At 47.7% G+C, this 19,282-nt stretch overlaps 1 protein-coding gene across 1 annotated transcript in view; it reads right to left on the bottom strand.

The window, feature by feature from the left end:
• The window catches only part of DISP3 (dispatched RND transporter family member 3), a 105,006-nt gene extending 90,992 nt beyond the window's left edge, over positions 1–14,014 (bottom strand). The window contains exons 1-2 of the mRNA XM_078640903.1: positions 13,809–14,014; positions 2,910–3,840 (exon numbers count right to left, since the gene is read on the bottom strand). Coding sequence (XP_078497029.1) covers positions 2,910–3,831 — 922 coding nt within the window. The 5' untranslated portion in view covers positions 3,832–3,840; positions 13,809–14,014. The remainder of the gene's footprint in view (positions 1–2,909; positions 3,841–13,808) is intronic.
• Between the last annotated feature and the right edge of the window lie 5,268 nt (positions 14,015–19,282).

Genomic DNA, 19,282 nt, shown 5'->3' with positions numbered 1-19,282 from the left:
GACCATAGCATCAGGGCATCATCTGAGACCAGGAACACACCTTACATGACTGGCAATTACACTTTTCAGACCCTCCAGCATTTTGCAATTCGCAAATTTGCCGCTATATTGGTGAAGTTCTGCGATGCTACCGTATTTAATCTAACGTGCCGGCACACATTTCTTCTCTGCTGTGTTTGTTTGTTATTCTCTTGCTCCCGTGTTCTCATAAACTGATGCCTAGCCTTTGATGTGCTGCACGTCATTACAGGCCTCTGCGGGTCTTCAGGGAATCCCTTGCGTTGGCCCTGGAGCAGTCTTTCATTTCTTCATCCACTGCATGCACTCAGCCTCTGCCTGCCTGGAGTCAGAGGACGGGTCGAGATAAACTTCACATGTTTGTGAAAGAGACCTGGCCTCTCCTCGCCTCCATGATATGGGAACTGCCTTGAGGAGGGAGCGTGGAAGCACCCACGATGCTTTGCAGAACCTATCCTCCTCATCTGCACAACCAGCGACATACCAGATGTAAACCTTTCATTTGAGCAATGGAGCTAATTTTAAACAAGCTATAGGTCTGTGTTGAAAAGTGCTAAGTGTCCATGTTTGTAACAATACAAAGAGAAACCCATGGCAGATTTGAAAATAACCTTGTTAAAGGTTTCATATTTCAAAGCACCCCTCAAGGCCTGTGGATGGTTGGTGCACTGTGAGCACTGGACAAAAGGTGCAGATAATAAAATGTATGCACTAATGGTGGTATTTTCAACTGAAGCTCATCATCCCCATATGCTTAAATGCGAAACAGAACCCAGGTCAGAAGGGGGAGGGGAGGCGAGGGTGATTGTAGGCTGGGGGATGAGGGTGAAGGTTGATACGGGCATGCATAAACGAACCCAAACAGCAAAGGGAAGTGAGTAAGAGGCTTTCAGAGGCAGCCAGAGGGGAGATTATGAAATTGTCACGCCGACTGGTCAGCAAAAGGTCCAGATCTGACCTGTCACTAACTCATCATTCAAGTGTGTTAACTTATTCAAAGGGGAAAGCAAGGGTGGCAATGAGGTTTGCTATTGTCCTATGTCTCAAGCATCATCGCTTTCTCACTGGCCACTTCAGTATACATTGGTTTTCAATTCTGATTTCCTGCTCACTTCTGAATGAGAAGTGCGGGGTTAGAGGTATTAGGTGGATTAGCTGGATAATCCGTGATTTTGAGGGACAGGACAACAAGATATGGGACAACAATGTGCCGCATAAATGCTGCAAAAACACAATTGTGTGCGGCAAAATTTCTACTTTGGTGCCACAAAATTTGCTAATCAATGCTGCAAAATCCTGGGGGTCTGACTGTTATGACTAAGACACACCAGAGTACAGACACGGTGACTCTAGCGAGAGGAAATCACAGATCTAGAACATAGTCAACAACAAATGATAGTAGGAAGTTGGACAAAAAGACAATGGAAAACCAAAGGCCCGAGAGACAAAATGACCCTGTGTACACACCCTATCTAAAAACTCTACACACCCGTTATCCATGTGGGACATGGAAACCTCCAAAACTCAAAAGAAAATAACAGATCCAAACATGGTGACAGTATCAGAGAGGAATGCGAGGCTCTACAGAGACTGTATACCGAACTGAGCTTCAGTATGGAAACACACTGACCATTGCTACAAGGAATCAGAAACCCCATATAGTATTAAACTCATAGTGCGGACAAAACCTAACACTATCTAAAGGGATCACAGGCCCCCATAGGCACATCGGGCATAGGTAACAAGAGACACTAAAAGACAGAAAAGCCCAAAGGACATACTAGATTCCATTTTCTCAGCTCTTATAACCTGGACATCAACTAAACACAAACTAAGGGTGCTGATTTATTGTTTAACCGTTGGCCCGTTCTCCGCCAGGGTGATAGAGTAATTTACTACGTCACCCTGATGGAGGTGCTGATTGCTGAATATAGAAATGTCCACCAGTTCCTGTTAATGGACTGCCATTTTGCCGTACGGCTCCGTCAACATAACAGAGCTGCACGGCAAACTTACCAAGTTTTTTTTATTTTCAAAAAGAAATTAACCCCAAAAAATGCACCCCTCGTCATGGGAGTTTTGTCTCATGGTGAGGGGGTATCAACCACTTTTTAGAGAGCCTTACCACAAGGTTTTTCTTGGCAGTGACGAGCATTGAAAATGGCTATATGTCCGCTCATCTAAATTAGGAAGGGTGAACATATAGACAACCACTGACGACCCTTAGTCCGTCAGACTGTCAAAGAATTTTGACCACGGAGGAAACAGAGTAGTCTACGCCGTCGCCGATGATGGTCTGCCCCCATTTAAGTCAGTTGGAGAACCATAGTCTTAGCAGAGAGGGAGCTCTGTCACTGTTGCAATTGAGTTCCCTAACTGGCCAGATATTCATTTGGCTCTAAATGCATTAAGTCCAATTTCAACAGATAAAACCTTTTTACATTTTGACAGAGTTCTAGATGTCATAATCAAAAAGCCAATCTGACACTTCTTTATTAATCCCTTCCATTTGCATGTATTTCCACACTGATCATTCTCGTACTGTAATGATCTGCTCTTTCACCTCCTCTAATTGCCTCTTAAGCATTCACTATCATTCGGAGATAAATCCATTTCTTCCTTACACCTATGCTTGTGGCCCTAATAAGTACCAGTAGACTGTTTACAGGAGACATACCTTTCACGGCCACCCTCTATATGTCCATTTATAAGTTCAGTTCTCTGTGTCTCACTCATCCTTTTCACTTCCATTGTTGCCCTTAAATAACCTAACTAGGCAGTTTAACCATGTTTTACTCACCCCTTCCACTTTCTCTCATGGCCTCTAAATGAACCTATGAGTTAGATCCAGGCCCATTCCAATTTCCTCCCCCCTACCCCTGTGAACATACCCTGGATGTCGGCCAAGTCCTGACCCATTCCATCGTAGTAAATCTTGCCCCCTCGCTCCGTTGGGTAGAAGTAAGTGAGAAGTGAGCTTGGTGGAGCACAGTAGGAATAGGTGCCCAGGGGAAGGTCCTTCAGAACCTCATGGGGTTTCCAACAGAATTCCCTGAAGCGTGGGTGGTCCATGATCTTCCTCTCAATGCGGTGAATAGTCTGAAGGCGCTCTCTGGTGAAAACGTTCTTATCGCTGTCCCCCTGCGCCAAGAAAATGAGTTCAATGCGCCAATGGGCATGGGTCTGCGTGTTAGCATTTGTGTAAACACTAGGGTGGTCCCATTGGGATGTTCCTCTTGGGCGACGGGCTGTGTGGTTGGCTTCTTGTGCATCCGGGCTCCTGCTAAGGTAAGGCTCGGAGTTGACTGTGCTGCGTTTGGTTCGGAGAGCATTCTCCAAATGGGAGGAGTTTGGAATGCTCTGTGGTAGCTTCTCGGTAATCAAGCGCTGTAGTGTTTCAGATGAGAAGTCTGCCACTTCCCTGTGGTTCCGACCCCAGGTTCCAAATTGAGACTTTAAGGCCAGGGTGAAAGCATCAAAGCGTCTGGAGGACTCGTGGTTCGGTATCTCAAAGGCATTGTAGGAGATATCGATATCGAGTGGGGCATACACAAAGAACATTAATGCTGAGAGGACCAGAGGCACTAGACATCCAAGGAAAAGTATAAAACCAGCAGAATAGGGGTTCGTGAAAAGCCAACCCACGACATTCCAGAAGCCAGGCATGGGTAGCACATCTTGTATAGGCTTATAGCTCTTCTGGCATGGCCTGCATAGCCTAGATCCAGTGCAACTCTTTGGCACATTAAAGGTCACCTCCTCTTCCTCATCAATCCAAGCATTGTGCAGTAAAGGATCATCATCTGTATCCATTTCATTAACCTGAGGGAAAAGGAGCAGAGGAAAGGTCAAGCATTTGAGGTTACCAAGAACTTAAAACCAGACTGGGCTAAGTTATCAAGAGTCACAAAAGCTCACAACATCACACATAACTTCATATAGTTCTGGGTGAAGTAAACGATAACCCAGAAAAGAGGTGAGCCGATAGAGGAAATAAAATGTGTCTAAGCATAGTTAGCAAAGAGTAAGAAAAGCAGATTAACCTATGTATTTTTATCAACAGAACACAGTGTAAAGCTTCCAAGATGTAAGAACAGGCCATAGGCTCTGACGTTGGGTTTAACAAAAGACTAGGTGCAGTCAGCAAGGGGTCAGAAAAGCACAAGGGATCACGAATTACTCCTCACCAGATATGGTGGAAATTAGAAATAGGTCAGGAATGCTAGTGAGCTCACACAAACTCCACACCAATCAGCAAAGGATCAGAAAAGGGTATGATGTCATAGAAGACTTACTGCATGAGGTCATCAAAGAACAAGACCAGACCTATGACTCACTACCAGTTTGGATACAATTAGGTAGCATTTAACAAGCTCCATAGAGAGAGAACAGCACACTAGAGCAAAACATATCTACACCCCTCTTTAAAGACCACTGCATCACAACGAAGTAATGGTCCATCCGTAATGAAAGCTCTAAGCGCGACGGTCCGTATGAAGGACCGTCGCGCTTTGAGCTTTCATTACGGATCTCCTTGTCGGGCACTGCCTTGCCCTAGGAATTCCCCCGTTTCTCCAGCTTACTAAACTGGAGCACTTATACTGGACCACAACTACCTATCGTTTTTGAACTTTTGCTTGCTTTAACTCAAGCCCTGACGAAGTTCTCGGATGAGAATGAAACGCATTGGCTGAGCTTAATGTGTTATTAACACTTTGAGAATATCAATTGAAAATAAAGACTTTTTAAAATTACAAGAGTATCTTGGACTTCTTTGCCTGGCGCACACCCACTTGCAGCTGCAAACGCTTCTCAGATATCTATGGGCTAGATGTATGAAACATGGTTGCTTTACAAATGGCCCGATTCACAGAATAAGGCCTTTTGCCAAAACAAAAATGCCTTTTTGATGTACAAAGCCCAAATTGCAATTTGGTATCCTGGAATCTCAATAAGGGTTTGTCATTTGGTATTTGGAAGGGGTGTGGTTGGGGTGGCCCATCCAAATACTGAACTTTTTGCGACCAAAACACGGTCATAAAACATTCGCACTTACCACCAACTGAAAGTAGGTGATACCCATTCACAAATGGGAAGGGGTCCCCAAAGGACCACTTCACCTTTGAAAATGGTTGAAAAAATATTTTTTGAGAGCAGGCACTGCCTACTCTTAAATAATTAAACTTAAAAGTATTTATTTTCTTTTTAAACACATCCCGTTATCCTGAAAAACAGGATGCATTAAAAAAAACGAATTCCTTTTTTAAAAGCAATCACAGACATGGTGGCACCTGGAGGGTCACAAATTGTGACCTACCTCATTATTATTCACGAGGAACGTCTATTTTAGACCCACTACGAATCGCTAATGAAACTCAAAAGAGTTTCATACATTAGGAATCGCGATTTCCTAATTGCGATTCACAAAAAATCGCAATTAGGAGATCACTATTCCTAACTTTCATTTATCTAGCCCTCAGTTCTATAACATTGCACAGAGGACACTACTTCCTCATTAGGTTCTAGTCCGGCTCCAAAGATCAAGCTAGGGAGCATCAACGATGAGAACAGATATCACTCACATTATCAATGAGTGCCTTCTTGAAGACACTTAGGTTACCTCCGACTTAAAGAGGCTTCTTTACATCCAGAGTTTATCATCAGTCAGTCTATTTCACAGTTACCTATTAGCCTTCGTGTCCTTAACCCCTTCAGTGCTGATGACAAAGCCAGCTCGTCATGGGTGTTACATGCGCTACGCGGATGACGAGCTGGCTTTGTCATAAACAAGCCATTTTTTTTTTCCAACGCACAGCGGGAAAACGCGGTAGCGCGGTAGGGGTTAATAAAATCCAGATTTTCTGCCCAGCCGGCTGTGAAAAATCTAAATTTTGTGCATATAGTGGCATAAAAATCGCATTCGCTAACATCAGGGGTCTGCTGCAGACATTGGATAGAGGTAAGAAATGTCAAGATGTTATTGGCCTTCCATAATACGCTGATGCAGCAACTTCCAGGATCACAATTGATGCTCTAGGCTGACTAACCTCATTTTTTGACAAGGACCGGGCAACATAGAAGAGCCTTTCGTTTCCAGTTGCATAAATGAGTGGCTGTGTAACTGAGACATGTTCGTTCACAGATGAGACACAATGCACCAGCAGGACAGTAATTAAAGAGAAACCAGGCGACGCCCTCTTCAGATGAAAATCTGCGTCTGCAGACAAACTGACAAAACCTCTCAGCTCGGAGTAATTTTAGATCATCACAACAAGCAATAGGCCTGGGTGAATGCAGGACGGTGGTAAGCTGCAAAACATGAGCTAAGAAACCTCCAGGAGTGGTCACAGCGAGCCAAGAACTAGCTCCACTGAGACGCACCAGAAAATTAACCGACCCTTCCTTGAGTACTGCAGGTTGGAATTAGTGACCCAGAAAAAAAGGCACCCATCTATAATTGGAAGACTGTTCATGAGAGCGTCCTGAGGCTTCCCCTTCTACAGATAACGGTATCGTTCATAAGCTAAGTTCCAAAAAAAGAACCTCCTTCCGTGTAGGTCAAAAATATGGAACTCACTCCCAGCAAAGACAAGCAACATCCAAGACAACTTGAAATTCAGCAAGAAAGGAAGATCTAGCTTCTAGCAATCTAATGATGCAGAGTCATACTGACCAATGAACAAACTATTATATTGACCACAAGGATAATACGAGCACCAGATGATATGGGACCATTTCCACCGAAGAACCGGAAGTTACCCGTTCCTACTGAAGAATTAGGACCGATCTCGGATGGTAGGCACACATCTGCATCCATCTCTCACTCCTCACCATTAGCACAGCAGCACCGTTGTAGCATCACGGGGAGTGCAGTCCACTACTCATCACACAAGAAACAAAAACAAGTTCCACATAAGCCACACACATAACCAACATCCTCCCAACCAGTGCGATACAATAATTTCATATAAAACCAATGTGTTAAATGTGTCTCCCATCCTTACCACACTTCTCACTTAAGCATAGAAACACTTCACACGTAGTCAACATTGCAAATCAACATTCTTCCAGTCAAGAATGCCCTACGATATAATGAACTATATGATCACTTATGTGCTATGGTGCCTCATCAGGTGTATGAAGTGCTATATGAATGCAATTAAGGTCCCAAAGACGGTGGCTTTAGAAGAAAAGCAATATCTTTCATATTTGTATTCATATATTACATGTGTTCACTATAAACTGCAGGCCCACTTAGCCTTTCATCCTCCTGAAGTCGATAAAACGAGTATCATTACGTTGGGTAACAATACACAGCTGTTATAAACCCCTCCTGTGAAGTGCACTTTATAAATACATATTAATGTTATACCGAGGTCTCTTCCCCAGCTGGCAAAATTCAACGTTCAGGTTTCACACATTAGATCTACATTACAGGTTTCATAGATCCTACTGCCTTTGGACAGCAGCAGTATCTTTCACATAACATAGATGAAACAGTTGTTGACTAGAGGCAGCAGTGCCATCTGGCAGGTCAGATTGAACTTAAGGATGTAGCAATAGACAATCAATCTTTCTCTCACATTACATAGAAAGTGGAATTTAGACCTCAAAGCAGAACTATACATCTAGTGGCACAGTTAGCCACTTTAAACAGAAGTGCAGCTAGTTACACTACTTCCATTGCATAATTATTTAAAAATAGTAGGTCAATCAAATGAGTTTCCAAACATCACACCGGGAGTCAGTAACATGCTGGGAACTCCACACTGCCAGGGATTAGACACACAGATTCAGTCCAGAGTTATCATCCTTCCACTTTAGCCTAACATGCCACAGTAAGGACTTTTTGATTTAACAGTTTCACTGAGTAAATAGAGCCTTCTAACTGTGCACCAGCCTTCTCTTCCCCATCTCTGGCTCCCACTCATTTCCTTGAGCAGACTCACTGAGCAAGCTAGGTGTGTGGCGAATTAATATAAAAATATATCCCAATAGGAACTCTGTTCAAGTCAAGTCAAGTCAAGTCAGATAATTTATATAGCGCACTACATACCCAGAGGGTCTCAAGGCGCTTAAGGAGGGGTGGGGAATTACTTGTCAAATATCCACGTTTTAAGTTGCTTTCTGAATGCTAGGTGGTTCTGGGTAAGGCGAAGGTAAGTGGGAAGTGAGTTCCAGGTTTTAGCTGCCAGGTAGGAGAAGGATCTACCTCCCATGGTGGTTTTGTTGATGCGAGGTACAGTGGCAAGGGCTTGGTTGGAAGATCGAAGCTGGCGGGAGGGGGTGTAGAAGGACAGTCGTGTGTTGAGGCATTCTGGTCCGATTTCGTAGAGTGCTTTGTGTGCGTGGGTTAGGAGCCGGAAAGTGATCCTCTTATTGACGGGAAGCCAGTGGAGGTTTTTCAGGTGACCAGAGATATGTTCTTTACGCGGGATGTCTAATATGAGCCTGGCTGAGGCGTTTTGGATTTGTTAGAGTTTTTTCTGGAGTTTAGCGGTAGTCCCGGCGTAGAGGGTGTTTCCATAGTCCAGTCGGCTCGTGACCAGAGCGTGGGTGACCGTTTTCCTAGTTTCGGTGGGGATCCAACGAAATGTTTTTTTGAGCATGCGAAGAATGTTGAAGCAGGATGAGGAGACGGCGTTGACTTGTCTGTTCATTGAAAGTGAGGAATCCAGGATGACGCCCAGGTTCCGTGCGTGGTCTGTCGGGATGGGTGCTTTTCCAAGAGCTTCTGGCCACCAAGAGTCGTCCCATGCGGAGGGGGAGGTACCTAAGATGAGGACTTCTGTTTTATCTGAGTTCAGTTTCAGACGGCTGTGTTTCATCCATTCGGCTACTTCTTTCATTCCTTCGTGTAGGTTAGTTTTGGCGGTGCTAGGGTCATTGGTGAGTGATAGAATCAGTTGAGTGTCGTCCGCGTAGGAGATGATGTTGAGGTTGTGTTGGCGGGCGATGGCCGCGAGGGGGCTCATGTATATGTTGAAAAGGGTGGGGCTGAGTGAAGATCCTTGTGGTACGCCGCAGATGACTTCAGTGGCCTCTGACTTGAAAGGTGGAAGGCGGACTCTCTGGGTTCTTCCGGTGAGGAACGAGGTGATCCAATCTAGTGCTTTTCCTTGGATTCCGATGTTTCTGAGGCGCTGTAGAAGGGTGCTATGGCAGACTGTGTCGAAGGCTGCGGAGAGGTCGAGGAGGATGAGGGCGACTGTGTCTCCATTGTCCAGTAGAGTTCGAATGTCGTCTGTTGCTGCGATGAGGGCGGTCTCAGTGCTGTGTTTTGCTCGGAAGCCGGACTGTGAGGAGTCGAGGGATTTGTTGGCTTCGAGGAAGGCGGCGAGCTGGTTGTTGGCAGCTTTCTCGATGACTTTGGCCGGGAATGGAAGGAGCGAGATGGGGCGGTAATTTTTGAGTTCGGTGGGGTCCGCTGTGGGTTTTTTCAGAAGGGCGCTGAGTTCAGCGTGTTTCCAGCTTTCCGGGAAGGTGGCAGATTTGAAGGAGCAGTTGATGACGTCTCGGAGGTGCGGTGCTATGATGGAGTTTGCTTTGTTGAAGATGTGGTGAGGGCATGGGTCTGTGGGGGATCCTGAGTGGATGGAGTTCATCAGGCGGATGGTGTCCTCAGTGGAGATTGGGTTCCAGTCATTAAGGATGTTCGAGGGGGGAGAAGGTCCAGCAGATGGTTGGGTGGTTTGGTCTCCGGGTTGGTTGTCGAAGCTGTTGTGGATGTCTGCAATTTTGTTGTGGAAGAATGAGGCTAGGGAGTCGCAGAGGGCTTGAGAGGGGGTGATGTCGTTAGAGTTGGCCGAGGGATTGGTAAATTCCTTGACGATGTTGAAAAGTTCCTTGCTGTTGTGGGCGTTGTTATCTAGTCGGTCCTTGAAGGCGGTTTTCTTGGCCTTTCGGATCAGTTGGTGGTGTATGCGGGTGGCGTTTTTGAAGGCGTCCTTGGTGCTGGTGGTTGGGTCTTTTTTCCAGGCCTTCTCAAGGGAGCGGCAGAGTTTCTTGGATTTCTTAAGATCATCATTGAACCATGAGGCCTTCTTGCTGCCAAGTTTGCTTTGTCGTTTTTTCAGTGGTGCTAGGATGTCGGCGCTGTTGGATAACCATAGGGTGAGGTTGGTGGCAGCTTGGTCGGAGTTTGAGGAGTGGGCTGGGGGGTTTAGAAGAAGCGATGAGGAGATCTGGTCGATGGTGATTTTGTTCCAGTTTCTTTGCAGAGTTGGTTGGGGGTGGTTGTTGGGTTTGGGCTTGTTGTAGGTAAAGTGAACGCAGCTGTGGTCAGTCCAGAGGAGAGTCGTAGTGTGGTTGAAGGAGACATGATTGCTGGAGGTGAAGATAGGGTCGAGAGTGTGACCTGCGATGTGGGTGGGGGTAGTGACAAGTTGTTTAAGTCCGAGGTTGGCGAGGTTGTCCAGAAGGGTGGTGGAGTTGCGGTCGTTGTTCTTTTCAAGGTGAAAGTTGAGGTCTCCCAGAAGGATGTAATCTTTGGAGGGGAGCGCGTGTGGAGTGATGAAGTCCGTGATGTCCTCACTGAATTGTGCGCGGGGACCTGGTGGCCTGTAAAGGAGGGTGCCTCTAAGTGTGGTCTTGGGGTCGATGTGGATCTGGAAGTGAAGGTGTTCAGAGTTGGCGAGATTGATGTCAGAGCTGGTTGAGATGTGGATGGATTTCTTATGGACGATGGCGATTCCTCCTCCTGTGTGGCCGGTACGGTCCTTGCGTATGATCTTATAATTCAATAACATTAGGAAGATGATAATGAGGCCTGAATACCCCAAAATCTAACATACCTGCCTGAGCAACGTCCAGATCCTGTACACTAGCAGCAGTGCAAGGCCCTTTCGGAATCTGCAATCACTGATAGTCCCTTCCCACCACCTACATCTGTCTTTCCCTATGCACTTCCTCTGCAGTCCTAAGTCTGCAGAGCTCTCAAGTTTGCAGTATCCATGCATGAGTAACTCTTCTAGTTCTGTTTTTTTTTGCTTTGGTTTCTGGCATTTGCAGTCCTGTTTAACACACTATCAGTCCCAGAATGCAAAGCAAAAAACTCAGACTAGATAGACTACTCACGCTTGGAACTAGGTAACCTCAGAGCTCTTCCTGTGCCTGCCATGTCTGCAGGTTCAGGCTTACTGCCCAAGTAGCTGGAAAGCACAAGCCTTATTTATGAGGCCGTGCGTCACTTTTACACCACTGAGCGTCATTTTTTGTGACGCACCAGCGGCGTAACAAATTTGCCTTGTTGCACCATATTTACAAAATGACGCATCTAGGTAGATGCGACCCGTTGTAAACCCCTGCGCCACATTATACCTGTACCAGGTATAATGTATGCAGGGGGGTGTTCTGACGCAAGAAATGGTCATAGAAGTGACGCAGTGAAATCTATAAGATTTCACTGCGCCACTTCTAGGACGCAAATGCGTCAATAGCTTACGCCAGCCTCACAGCAGGCGTAAGACTGATGCAGACTGTGAAAGGACACATTGCTGGAGTTGCATCACTTTAGTGACACACTGCAACAATGCGCCACTTCTGCGCCATACGGATACGTCAGAAATACTGACGTATCTGTAACTCCTTGTGACCTGATGTGTCATACAGTAAATATGACGCATCAATCATGTCGCAAGAAAGGCGCACTGAGAAGTGACGCATCGCTGCTTTCATGCAGCGATGCGTCACTTCTCTTAAATGAGGCCCCTGGTTTTTACTGCTCGATGTTCCCTGCCCTCCAAGATGCTACCTCAGTCTCCCATACCTGCCATTGCAGAACAATCTCACCATGTGAGAAGGGGGAGGGGCCTTGAAAGGGGCAGGGCCTCGTGCCAAGAAGTACCTATGAGGCACTTTTGAAAACCAGGCTGCTCCCTGACCCCTCCACCACCCAAAAAAGTAAACTCTTTGAGGCTGGTGCCGATGTCCTGGGGAGTTTTCACACCCTTAATGGACTTTGGCAGTTCAAAGCCTCGCAAAATTAGCTGGAAAACCACTATTTAAAGTGGTTTTCAGCTTGTTTTCCCTGCCACCATGTGATATCGGCTCCTTACCAAGAGACCGTGTGATGAGAGCCTATATCGTGCCACATGGTGGCACCGTGTGAGTTGGCAGGTATGGTCTCCACTTAGGCAAGCTGCCCGCTAGCCTGCAGGACAGAGTGGCAGACCACACGGCACCACACTACTCCTTTCACAAGCAGCTTCTTTTTTGTTACCTGGACTATTGTGATGCGGGTGGTTTCTGGGGTTCACATTGGTGGTGAGTATCACCAGCACAAAACAATTTACAGCTGGGTCTCTCTCCACTCAATCAATCAAACAAGACTTGTAGTAGAGCGTGGCTAATCATCCGTGAGGGCATCCAGGTGCTAGAACTCTACTTCAGGCCGTGGACACTGGGGCACGAGGAACCACTTCACTGAAGCGACCTCCAGCACACTGATGCACTGTCATACGAAATAAACACACAGGAAGGTGTATGCTTGAGATCAACTGCGCCCATAAAGGTTCTTGAAAACTTACTCGTAAGGACAGCGCCAGCAGGATGCAGGGCTGGGGTCATGTCACTGCCTCTCACGTTTCTCCACTCTGAGGGACAATACAGAAGCAGAAGGTGGAGGGGGGTGGCTTCCAAGGTAGGATAGTGATGAGGACTGGCTCGGGGAGGGCCCTTAGCATGCAAGGTGGTGCTTATCGCACATTTACCTTCCGGAAGCGTTAAAAGAAGGCCCGCCCACGGTTTTATGGCATTACAACTCGGGCTTTTATCCCGCATGTCATTACAACGCGGGGATTACAAAGAAAGTCGTTACTTCTCTGGAGGGCGCTGGATAGTGGAATAGTTTAATTTTCTATTGCAACTCCAGCCCACGTTGACAGTAGGGAAGGTATTGGATAGAAAACTAAACTATTCCCTATCCAACAGCGCCCTCCAGCGAAAGTCGTTGTAACGACTTTCATTGTAATCCCTGCATTGTAATGGCAGTGCGGGGTAATCCCCGCGTTGTCATGGCTGTTCCCCCCGCCCACTCCCGGAAGAGGTCTCTTATACAACTAGCAAGATGGTTAATATTGCAGGTTGGTCTGGGAGAGAGGGGCGGGTCACTGCCTTTCGCTTGCTGCTGCCAGACTTTGGAACTCTCTCCTTGGGCTTTGACTGCATCAATGGACACCTGCCTTTTAGAAAGGCACCTAAGACCTGGCTGTATACTATTCAGGCAGCCCCTATTAACACATACAGGCAGACTACTGTAATTATAGCACCTTGATGCCTGCCGACAATTGTCACGCTTTATAAAAATCAAATCAAATCACTGAGGTCAGGCTGATTCTGAAGATGCTGAAGCTTTTACGAGGGGCAGCTGATAACTTCAAACATCAGATGCACTAGCTGTGGTCCAGAGGATCCCCAAGGCCTGGGGGAAGGTCCACCTGCACTTCAGGGCCTATGGGCCTTGTGTTAGGCCCCTGAGCAGGCCTCCCCCTCTCACTGGGTGATGCTGACTTAGTACTGAAGACAGCAGATTGTGTGTATGTAGCTGATCCATTAATTACAACGCATTTACCTGCAACAACAAGTCCTCAATCTTTCAATCTTGCTACACGTTTTAAGGGGAATACGTGCATCGAGAACTTAATAAGTGAATTCCCCGAGCACAGACTCAGAATACCTGCAGAATCTAGCAGAGAGGAATGAGGTGAACAAAAAAGAGGATTTTACTTTACTCCTGTATCTTAGGCAGAATGGGCTACTGTTATGCTTCGTCAGCTGTCTCTGCTCTGTACCTCCCACGGCTGGTCTGGTCTTCCTTGCTCCCATAATGAACCGGGTCATCGCCCTGGACGCCCTCTGACTTCAGTGGCCTACGAGGAGACTCCAGTCAAGTCTTTGCTTTCACTGTATGCCTTTGAGATGCTTCTCCCATGCCTCGGAGCTGGGCGGCTAGGGTGCTGTCACTGTGGTGGTGCTCTGTTGCCAGCTCCTTCTCAGCAGTCTGACGGTAATGGGTGGCCCCCATGATGAATTTTCAGTCTCACCCCTTGCAAGCGCCCTACGTGACTCCGTCACCCTTGCCAGCACCCTACGTGACTCCGTCACCCTTGCAAGCGCCCTACGTGACTCCGTCACCCTTGCAAGCGTCCGTCACCCTTGCAAGCGCCCTACGTGACTCCGTCACCCTTGCCAGCACCCTACGTGACTCCGTCACCCTTGCAAGCGCCCTACGTGACTCCGTCACCCTTGCAAGCGTCCGTCACCCTTGCAAGCGCCCTACGTGACTCCGTCACCCTTGCAAGCACCCTACGTGACTCCGTCACCCGTACTGCTACTCCGCATCTGGCGCAAGCGGCGCGCGACACAAGTCATTACCCTGTTATGAAGACACTGCACCGGGAAAAAAAGGCGCTAATTGCATCCGACCTAACTAATTAATGCCAGCTCGCAGACAGAACAGTGTCGCGGTTCCCGCTCAGTGACTCAATTGTGGCGAGGGCAGGGGAATAGCTCACGGGTGACGCGGGAAACCCGCAGAGGGATGGAGGGAGGGAGAGGGGTGGAGGAGTGGAATAAACTAAAGCCGGCTGAGCGCAAATAAGGCGGATTCTGCACGCAAGATGAACACAAGCTCCCTCTTCCAGCGGAATCCACACTATGGGGAGTTCAGTAGACAACGGAGTAATGAAAGCGTCACATATCCGGCTCTGTCTCTAACTGGCTGGCAGGACTAGGGCGAAGTCAGCCTGTCATGTGAACGAATATGTCACTACACTGGTGACCTTTCAGTGTCAACCCTTGTGGAAAAGTCTCCCATTTTTCTGACCGCCCCGATCGACTCTGATTGATTCGTTTTAAAAAAAATTATCATGTAATCGGGAAAAGTGAGTTCCAATCCTAGCTTCCTCGCTTTGCCGAACTATGTTATCCTAGGCATATCACTGTAACCCTTTGCGTCTCGGTTCAAGTTGAGCTGCTTCTGTCTGGTTGTTGATTTTGCCATGAAAGATGGGGCGAGAGGCAGACGAGAGAGACGCCGACAGAACAAAAGAAAGCGAAACGGACAGACGGGGAAGAAGGTGAAGGATGCGCTCCATAGAGGACATGAGGGAGGTGAAAGATGAGTAGAGGGAGGGAGAAAATGCACAACTCACGGGCGTAGTGAGAAAAGGAGTCAGTCACATGAAAGAGAGAGACAGAGCAAGGGAGAGGGATAGGAATGAGAGAACGAGGGAGAACGAGTTTCAATCACGTGTAGTTGCAGACAGAGTGGGTGAGAGGCGGTCAAGCAGCGAGGCAGGAACACTGCATGCGTGAAGCGGGGAAGATTAACGGTGAGAGAGCCCAGACAGAAGGGGGGAGGGCGGGAGCCTGGAGGAGGAGGAGGAGACGGGCGAGCGATGAGGGAGTGCGGATGCTGTGTCTGCTTGAGCCTTTCTCATGGCGCGCTCCTCTTACGCCTCGTGGCAGCGCGCGCGCCGTCCCCCTCAGGCCCGCCGCCTCCTGTCACCGCAGAGCACCTCGTTCAGCACCGAGGCGCTGGACAGCGCTCCTCCCCGGCAGGGAGCAGGAGGCCTCAGCCCGAGATCCGCTCCGCGGCCTTTTCCTATCCACTCTGAGGGACGGAGGTGAGAGGGGGCGAGGATTCCCACAGGGTCACTTGAGGTCTCACCTCACTCGAGCTCACGTTTCACCTCGGATGCCCTTCAATCAGGTTACAAAGAAATCAGTTTTCTCTCCAGTTCCATATAGCGCCTCAGCACAGCCCTTGGACCCTTAGGCACCATATGAACAGCTTGCTTGCTATACCGTGATGTTCCTTATGTCCTATGCCCCCACCCCACTCTCCTCCCTTGAGATTGATTCGAGGTGTGTACTTTGCAGTGCAGTCCCAGAGCAGCAAGGGTTCACCTCTGGGTACCAGTTAGGGGGGCTCTCGGCATCAGCTCTTTAACCACAGGACACCCCCTTTGGGGAGGAATACAGTAAACCACCCACAAGATGGCGCTCGCACAAATCCCGATGCACAGTTGTCACAATAAGCCACACGTCTACCAGCATGCACCCACGGCGTTCACTTCACCACCTGCAGACAGAGGGAAGAACTCACCGCCCAGAGCTGTCCTAGCCTAACCAGACCCTTTCCACGAGTAAAACCACCAGGAGGTCTTAGATTTGTTCTGAAGAGGACGTCGAGACAGGACACAGAGATTCTAACTGGGTTAGCCCACGATCAGTCCCAGAGAGGACTCCACCCCAGTGCAGGAATCCAAGTTCAAGCAGCCTTGGTTGGTGCCAGCGATCAAGATCACCCAAGGTCTAAGAAATGTTATTGAGCATAGCCCCGATTGGTGCGGGAAAGACGGCCAGTCAGAATGCAAGGAGGCCAGTTTCATCAGCCCTGATTGGTGCTAGGGAGGGGCTCCAACCAGATAACAAGGATGACGATTCGAATAGTCCTGGTTGGTGCCAGTCAAGATAAGACCTCTTGATGCCCTGTTCTGACAAGTCAGAATCGTGCCAGTGTGGCGTTGAGACAGGATTTAGGGGCAGCACCACAGACAGATGCCTGAGAAGGGTTCATCTTGTATAGTCACAGTGGTGCCAGGGAGATCATTGTCGCAGGAATCTAAGATGTAAATTTGGATCACCAGAGAGGCAGTGCATTCAAGTTATATGAATATCAAGTCACAAAATATAGTTAGAACCTATAGATTACAGAGGACGAGACACCTTTGTAGATAATTTAAACATCATTTTAACATTATGCAGCGTCTTGCATTTTACTCTTCGAGTTACTCCAGTAACTCAAAATACAGTTTCAAATACACCACCAGTCAGCGTCATACTTTGCCTGTGCAAGGACACCTTATGTGCTCCTCCTTTCATCTTCTTTGGGAATACCCGGTTTACCAGATTATGGGTGAGTGTCTGGTTGATTGCAATTTAGATTTGAAGTAGTTGGGCAAAGACTGTTTCTGTACCTATAAGGATGAAGTCTACCCCATGTAAAACTAGTGTGGTCACCTCTAAGCTCGCGCTTTTTCTGAACAGCATGTGTTTGAATCCTTGTTGACTAAAAGAAGCCTATGCCACTTGAGATCACTGGGTCCATGGATATGCGCACAAGAGTCTGCGATTCACCCTCCACAAGGTCGCCATCATTTTTGCCTCTCTTTGTGTGGCTCCGGTTGCCATGGTTGCTTCTGGGCCTTGGAAGAGCCTTTTGTTTGCTGTACCCTTCTCTACATACAGTCTCAGGAAGAAGCAGATATGCACATGTTGGTCAAGCGCAGGAATCAAGTCCCAGCCCTGGCGGAAACAGGTTCTGGTATGCCAGTCTAAGTAAATACCCTCCAACCTGACAATTCAACTAATAAACTACGACCAGAGATGTCAAACCCAGCGCAGTTCTGGAAAGGAGCTGGGTATCCTTCGCTGTACCCGCACCACCCAACACAATGGTTAGAGCGGCAGACCCTGATGCAGAGGTCTAGCCCGGGACCAGGGTTCAATTCCCGCCTTGGCGGGTCTTGGGCTCAACTTCCTCAGACCTGATAATTCTCGCCTCGGTGCCTATTCTAATCATGGGTCCCACTCTGCAACTCTGGTCAATAGCTTGCTTAATCTCCATAACGGCCCCAACAATGCTAGGATGCCTGGCTTCACCTTGGGGGTGCCCAGGAGTGGGCACTTCACAGGGAAAGGCCAGGAAGGGTTCCTCAGCGGTATTCATACAAGCGCTGAGATGCCTCATGGGTGATTCGTGCGCTATACAAGTACCACTATATTTACTTTCTCCATGATTTAAGTATGTTGTTGACCTCATCATGCCCTGTGGCACCTGCATTGGTGCTCCTTAGGATTTAGAACCGACCTTATGGCCCACCCCTTCTCAGCTAGGATTCAGTTGGGGAGGAAGCTCTGCTTGTCTGCTGACGAGACAGAGGTACCCCCAGTACAAGGATGCAGCTAAAGTATAGGACCACTGGTCTATCCCACTACACTGACCCTGCCTACTTCTTAGGCAAGGGACAAGTAACCATGGAGGAGCAGATCTGGCAACTCGAACAACTACAGAAGTTCCAGAAGTGCTGGTGAGCTGCCCTTGAACTGTGACCCTGCATGGCAGTCTCACACAACCCAGGAACCAACATAGACTCTTGTATTTTCCCCAAAGAAACCACCCATTGTCCGCCACAGTCGCATCTCTCTTGGAGTCCCTCTGGATGGGGGCCTGAACTTGCAGTATCTGACTTTGAAGTTCAGTAGCTCTAACCATATCAAATCAAATGGATTCCCCAAATCACCAGGGTACCAAAATATTTAGTCTGAAATGAGCTTGTTCCAAGTTATGGCCCATGAAATACTAAGAAGACACAAGAAAAAAGCAACTGTGACAGATTAGTTTTGTTCCAGCAGCCCCTGAAGCCCACCTGTTAACCACAACCATTGTCTGTGAGCCAGGGTAGGCTCTAATCAACCGATGGACTTTTAAACATCTTTTGGTGCTCACTGAACATTGTGTGAAAAGATCTACATTCCACACCTGTTAGAACTGGCACGTTCTTGTTGGCTGAGGTGGTTCCCTGGCCAGGCAGAACCTACCACTCCTGTCAGGGGTGGGTGAACACACTCACTGTATAACCTGCGCTCACCCTTGAGCATCACAAAAGAGACTTCGCACGTGGTGTATGTAAACAACGTTTGTATTCAACACACACATTAATTAACACAACATGATAATCATGCATTTCTGGGCATAAATCACATTTGGAAATATTACAAGCGGTACTTGGCCCAAACGTGTTAAAATTACATCAGTAGTATGCCCACTTGGGAAAGATCCTACTTTACCACCCAGCACCCTTAAGCAGTGCAAAACGTTGTCAGAGCTAGGCCCACCCTGACAATTATTATAATTCAATACCCCACAGTTACAGGGTGCACTCCAGATCACATCAATAACAACAATATGTACGCACAAATAATTACAACACTTTTAAATAGCCCTGTGGGCCAAGGCTGCACAGTTGAAATCCAATGTCTATCGTAGTATTCTTTTAGCAAGGAATCAACGTGTAAAGCAACACTGCTGAGCGGCCTAATTAATAACGGGTTGTCCTCATGTCACTCCCACACACTCATTTAGCACCAATACAACGTACCACGGATATCAGGCAAGTCTGTATGGACACATGCACACAGCACCATAATGTGATGCCACTGATATCCAGCAGGTCAGCTGATAATACAAATGCAGACC

This window comes from Lissotriton helveticus, chromosome 5_1 (genome assembly GCF_964261635.1).
Source record: "Lissotriton helveticus chromosome 5_1, aLisHel1.1, whole genome shotgun sequence".
NCBI lineage: Eukaryota > Metazoa > Chordata > Amphibia > Caudata > Salamandridae > Lissotriton > Lissotriton helveticus.
The sequence above is the reverse complement of the archived record's forward strand: the minus strand, read 5'-3'. Positions and strand labels throughout refer to the sequence as shown.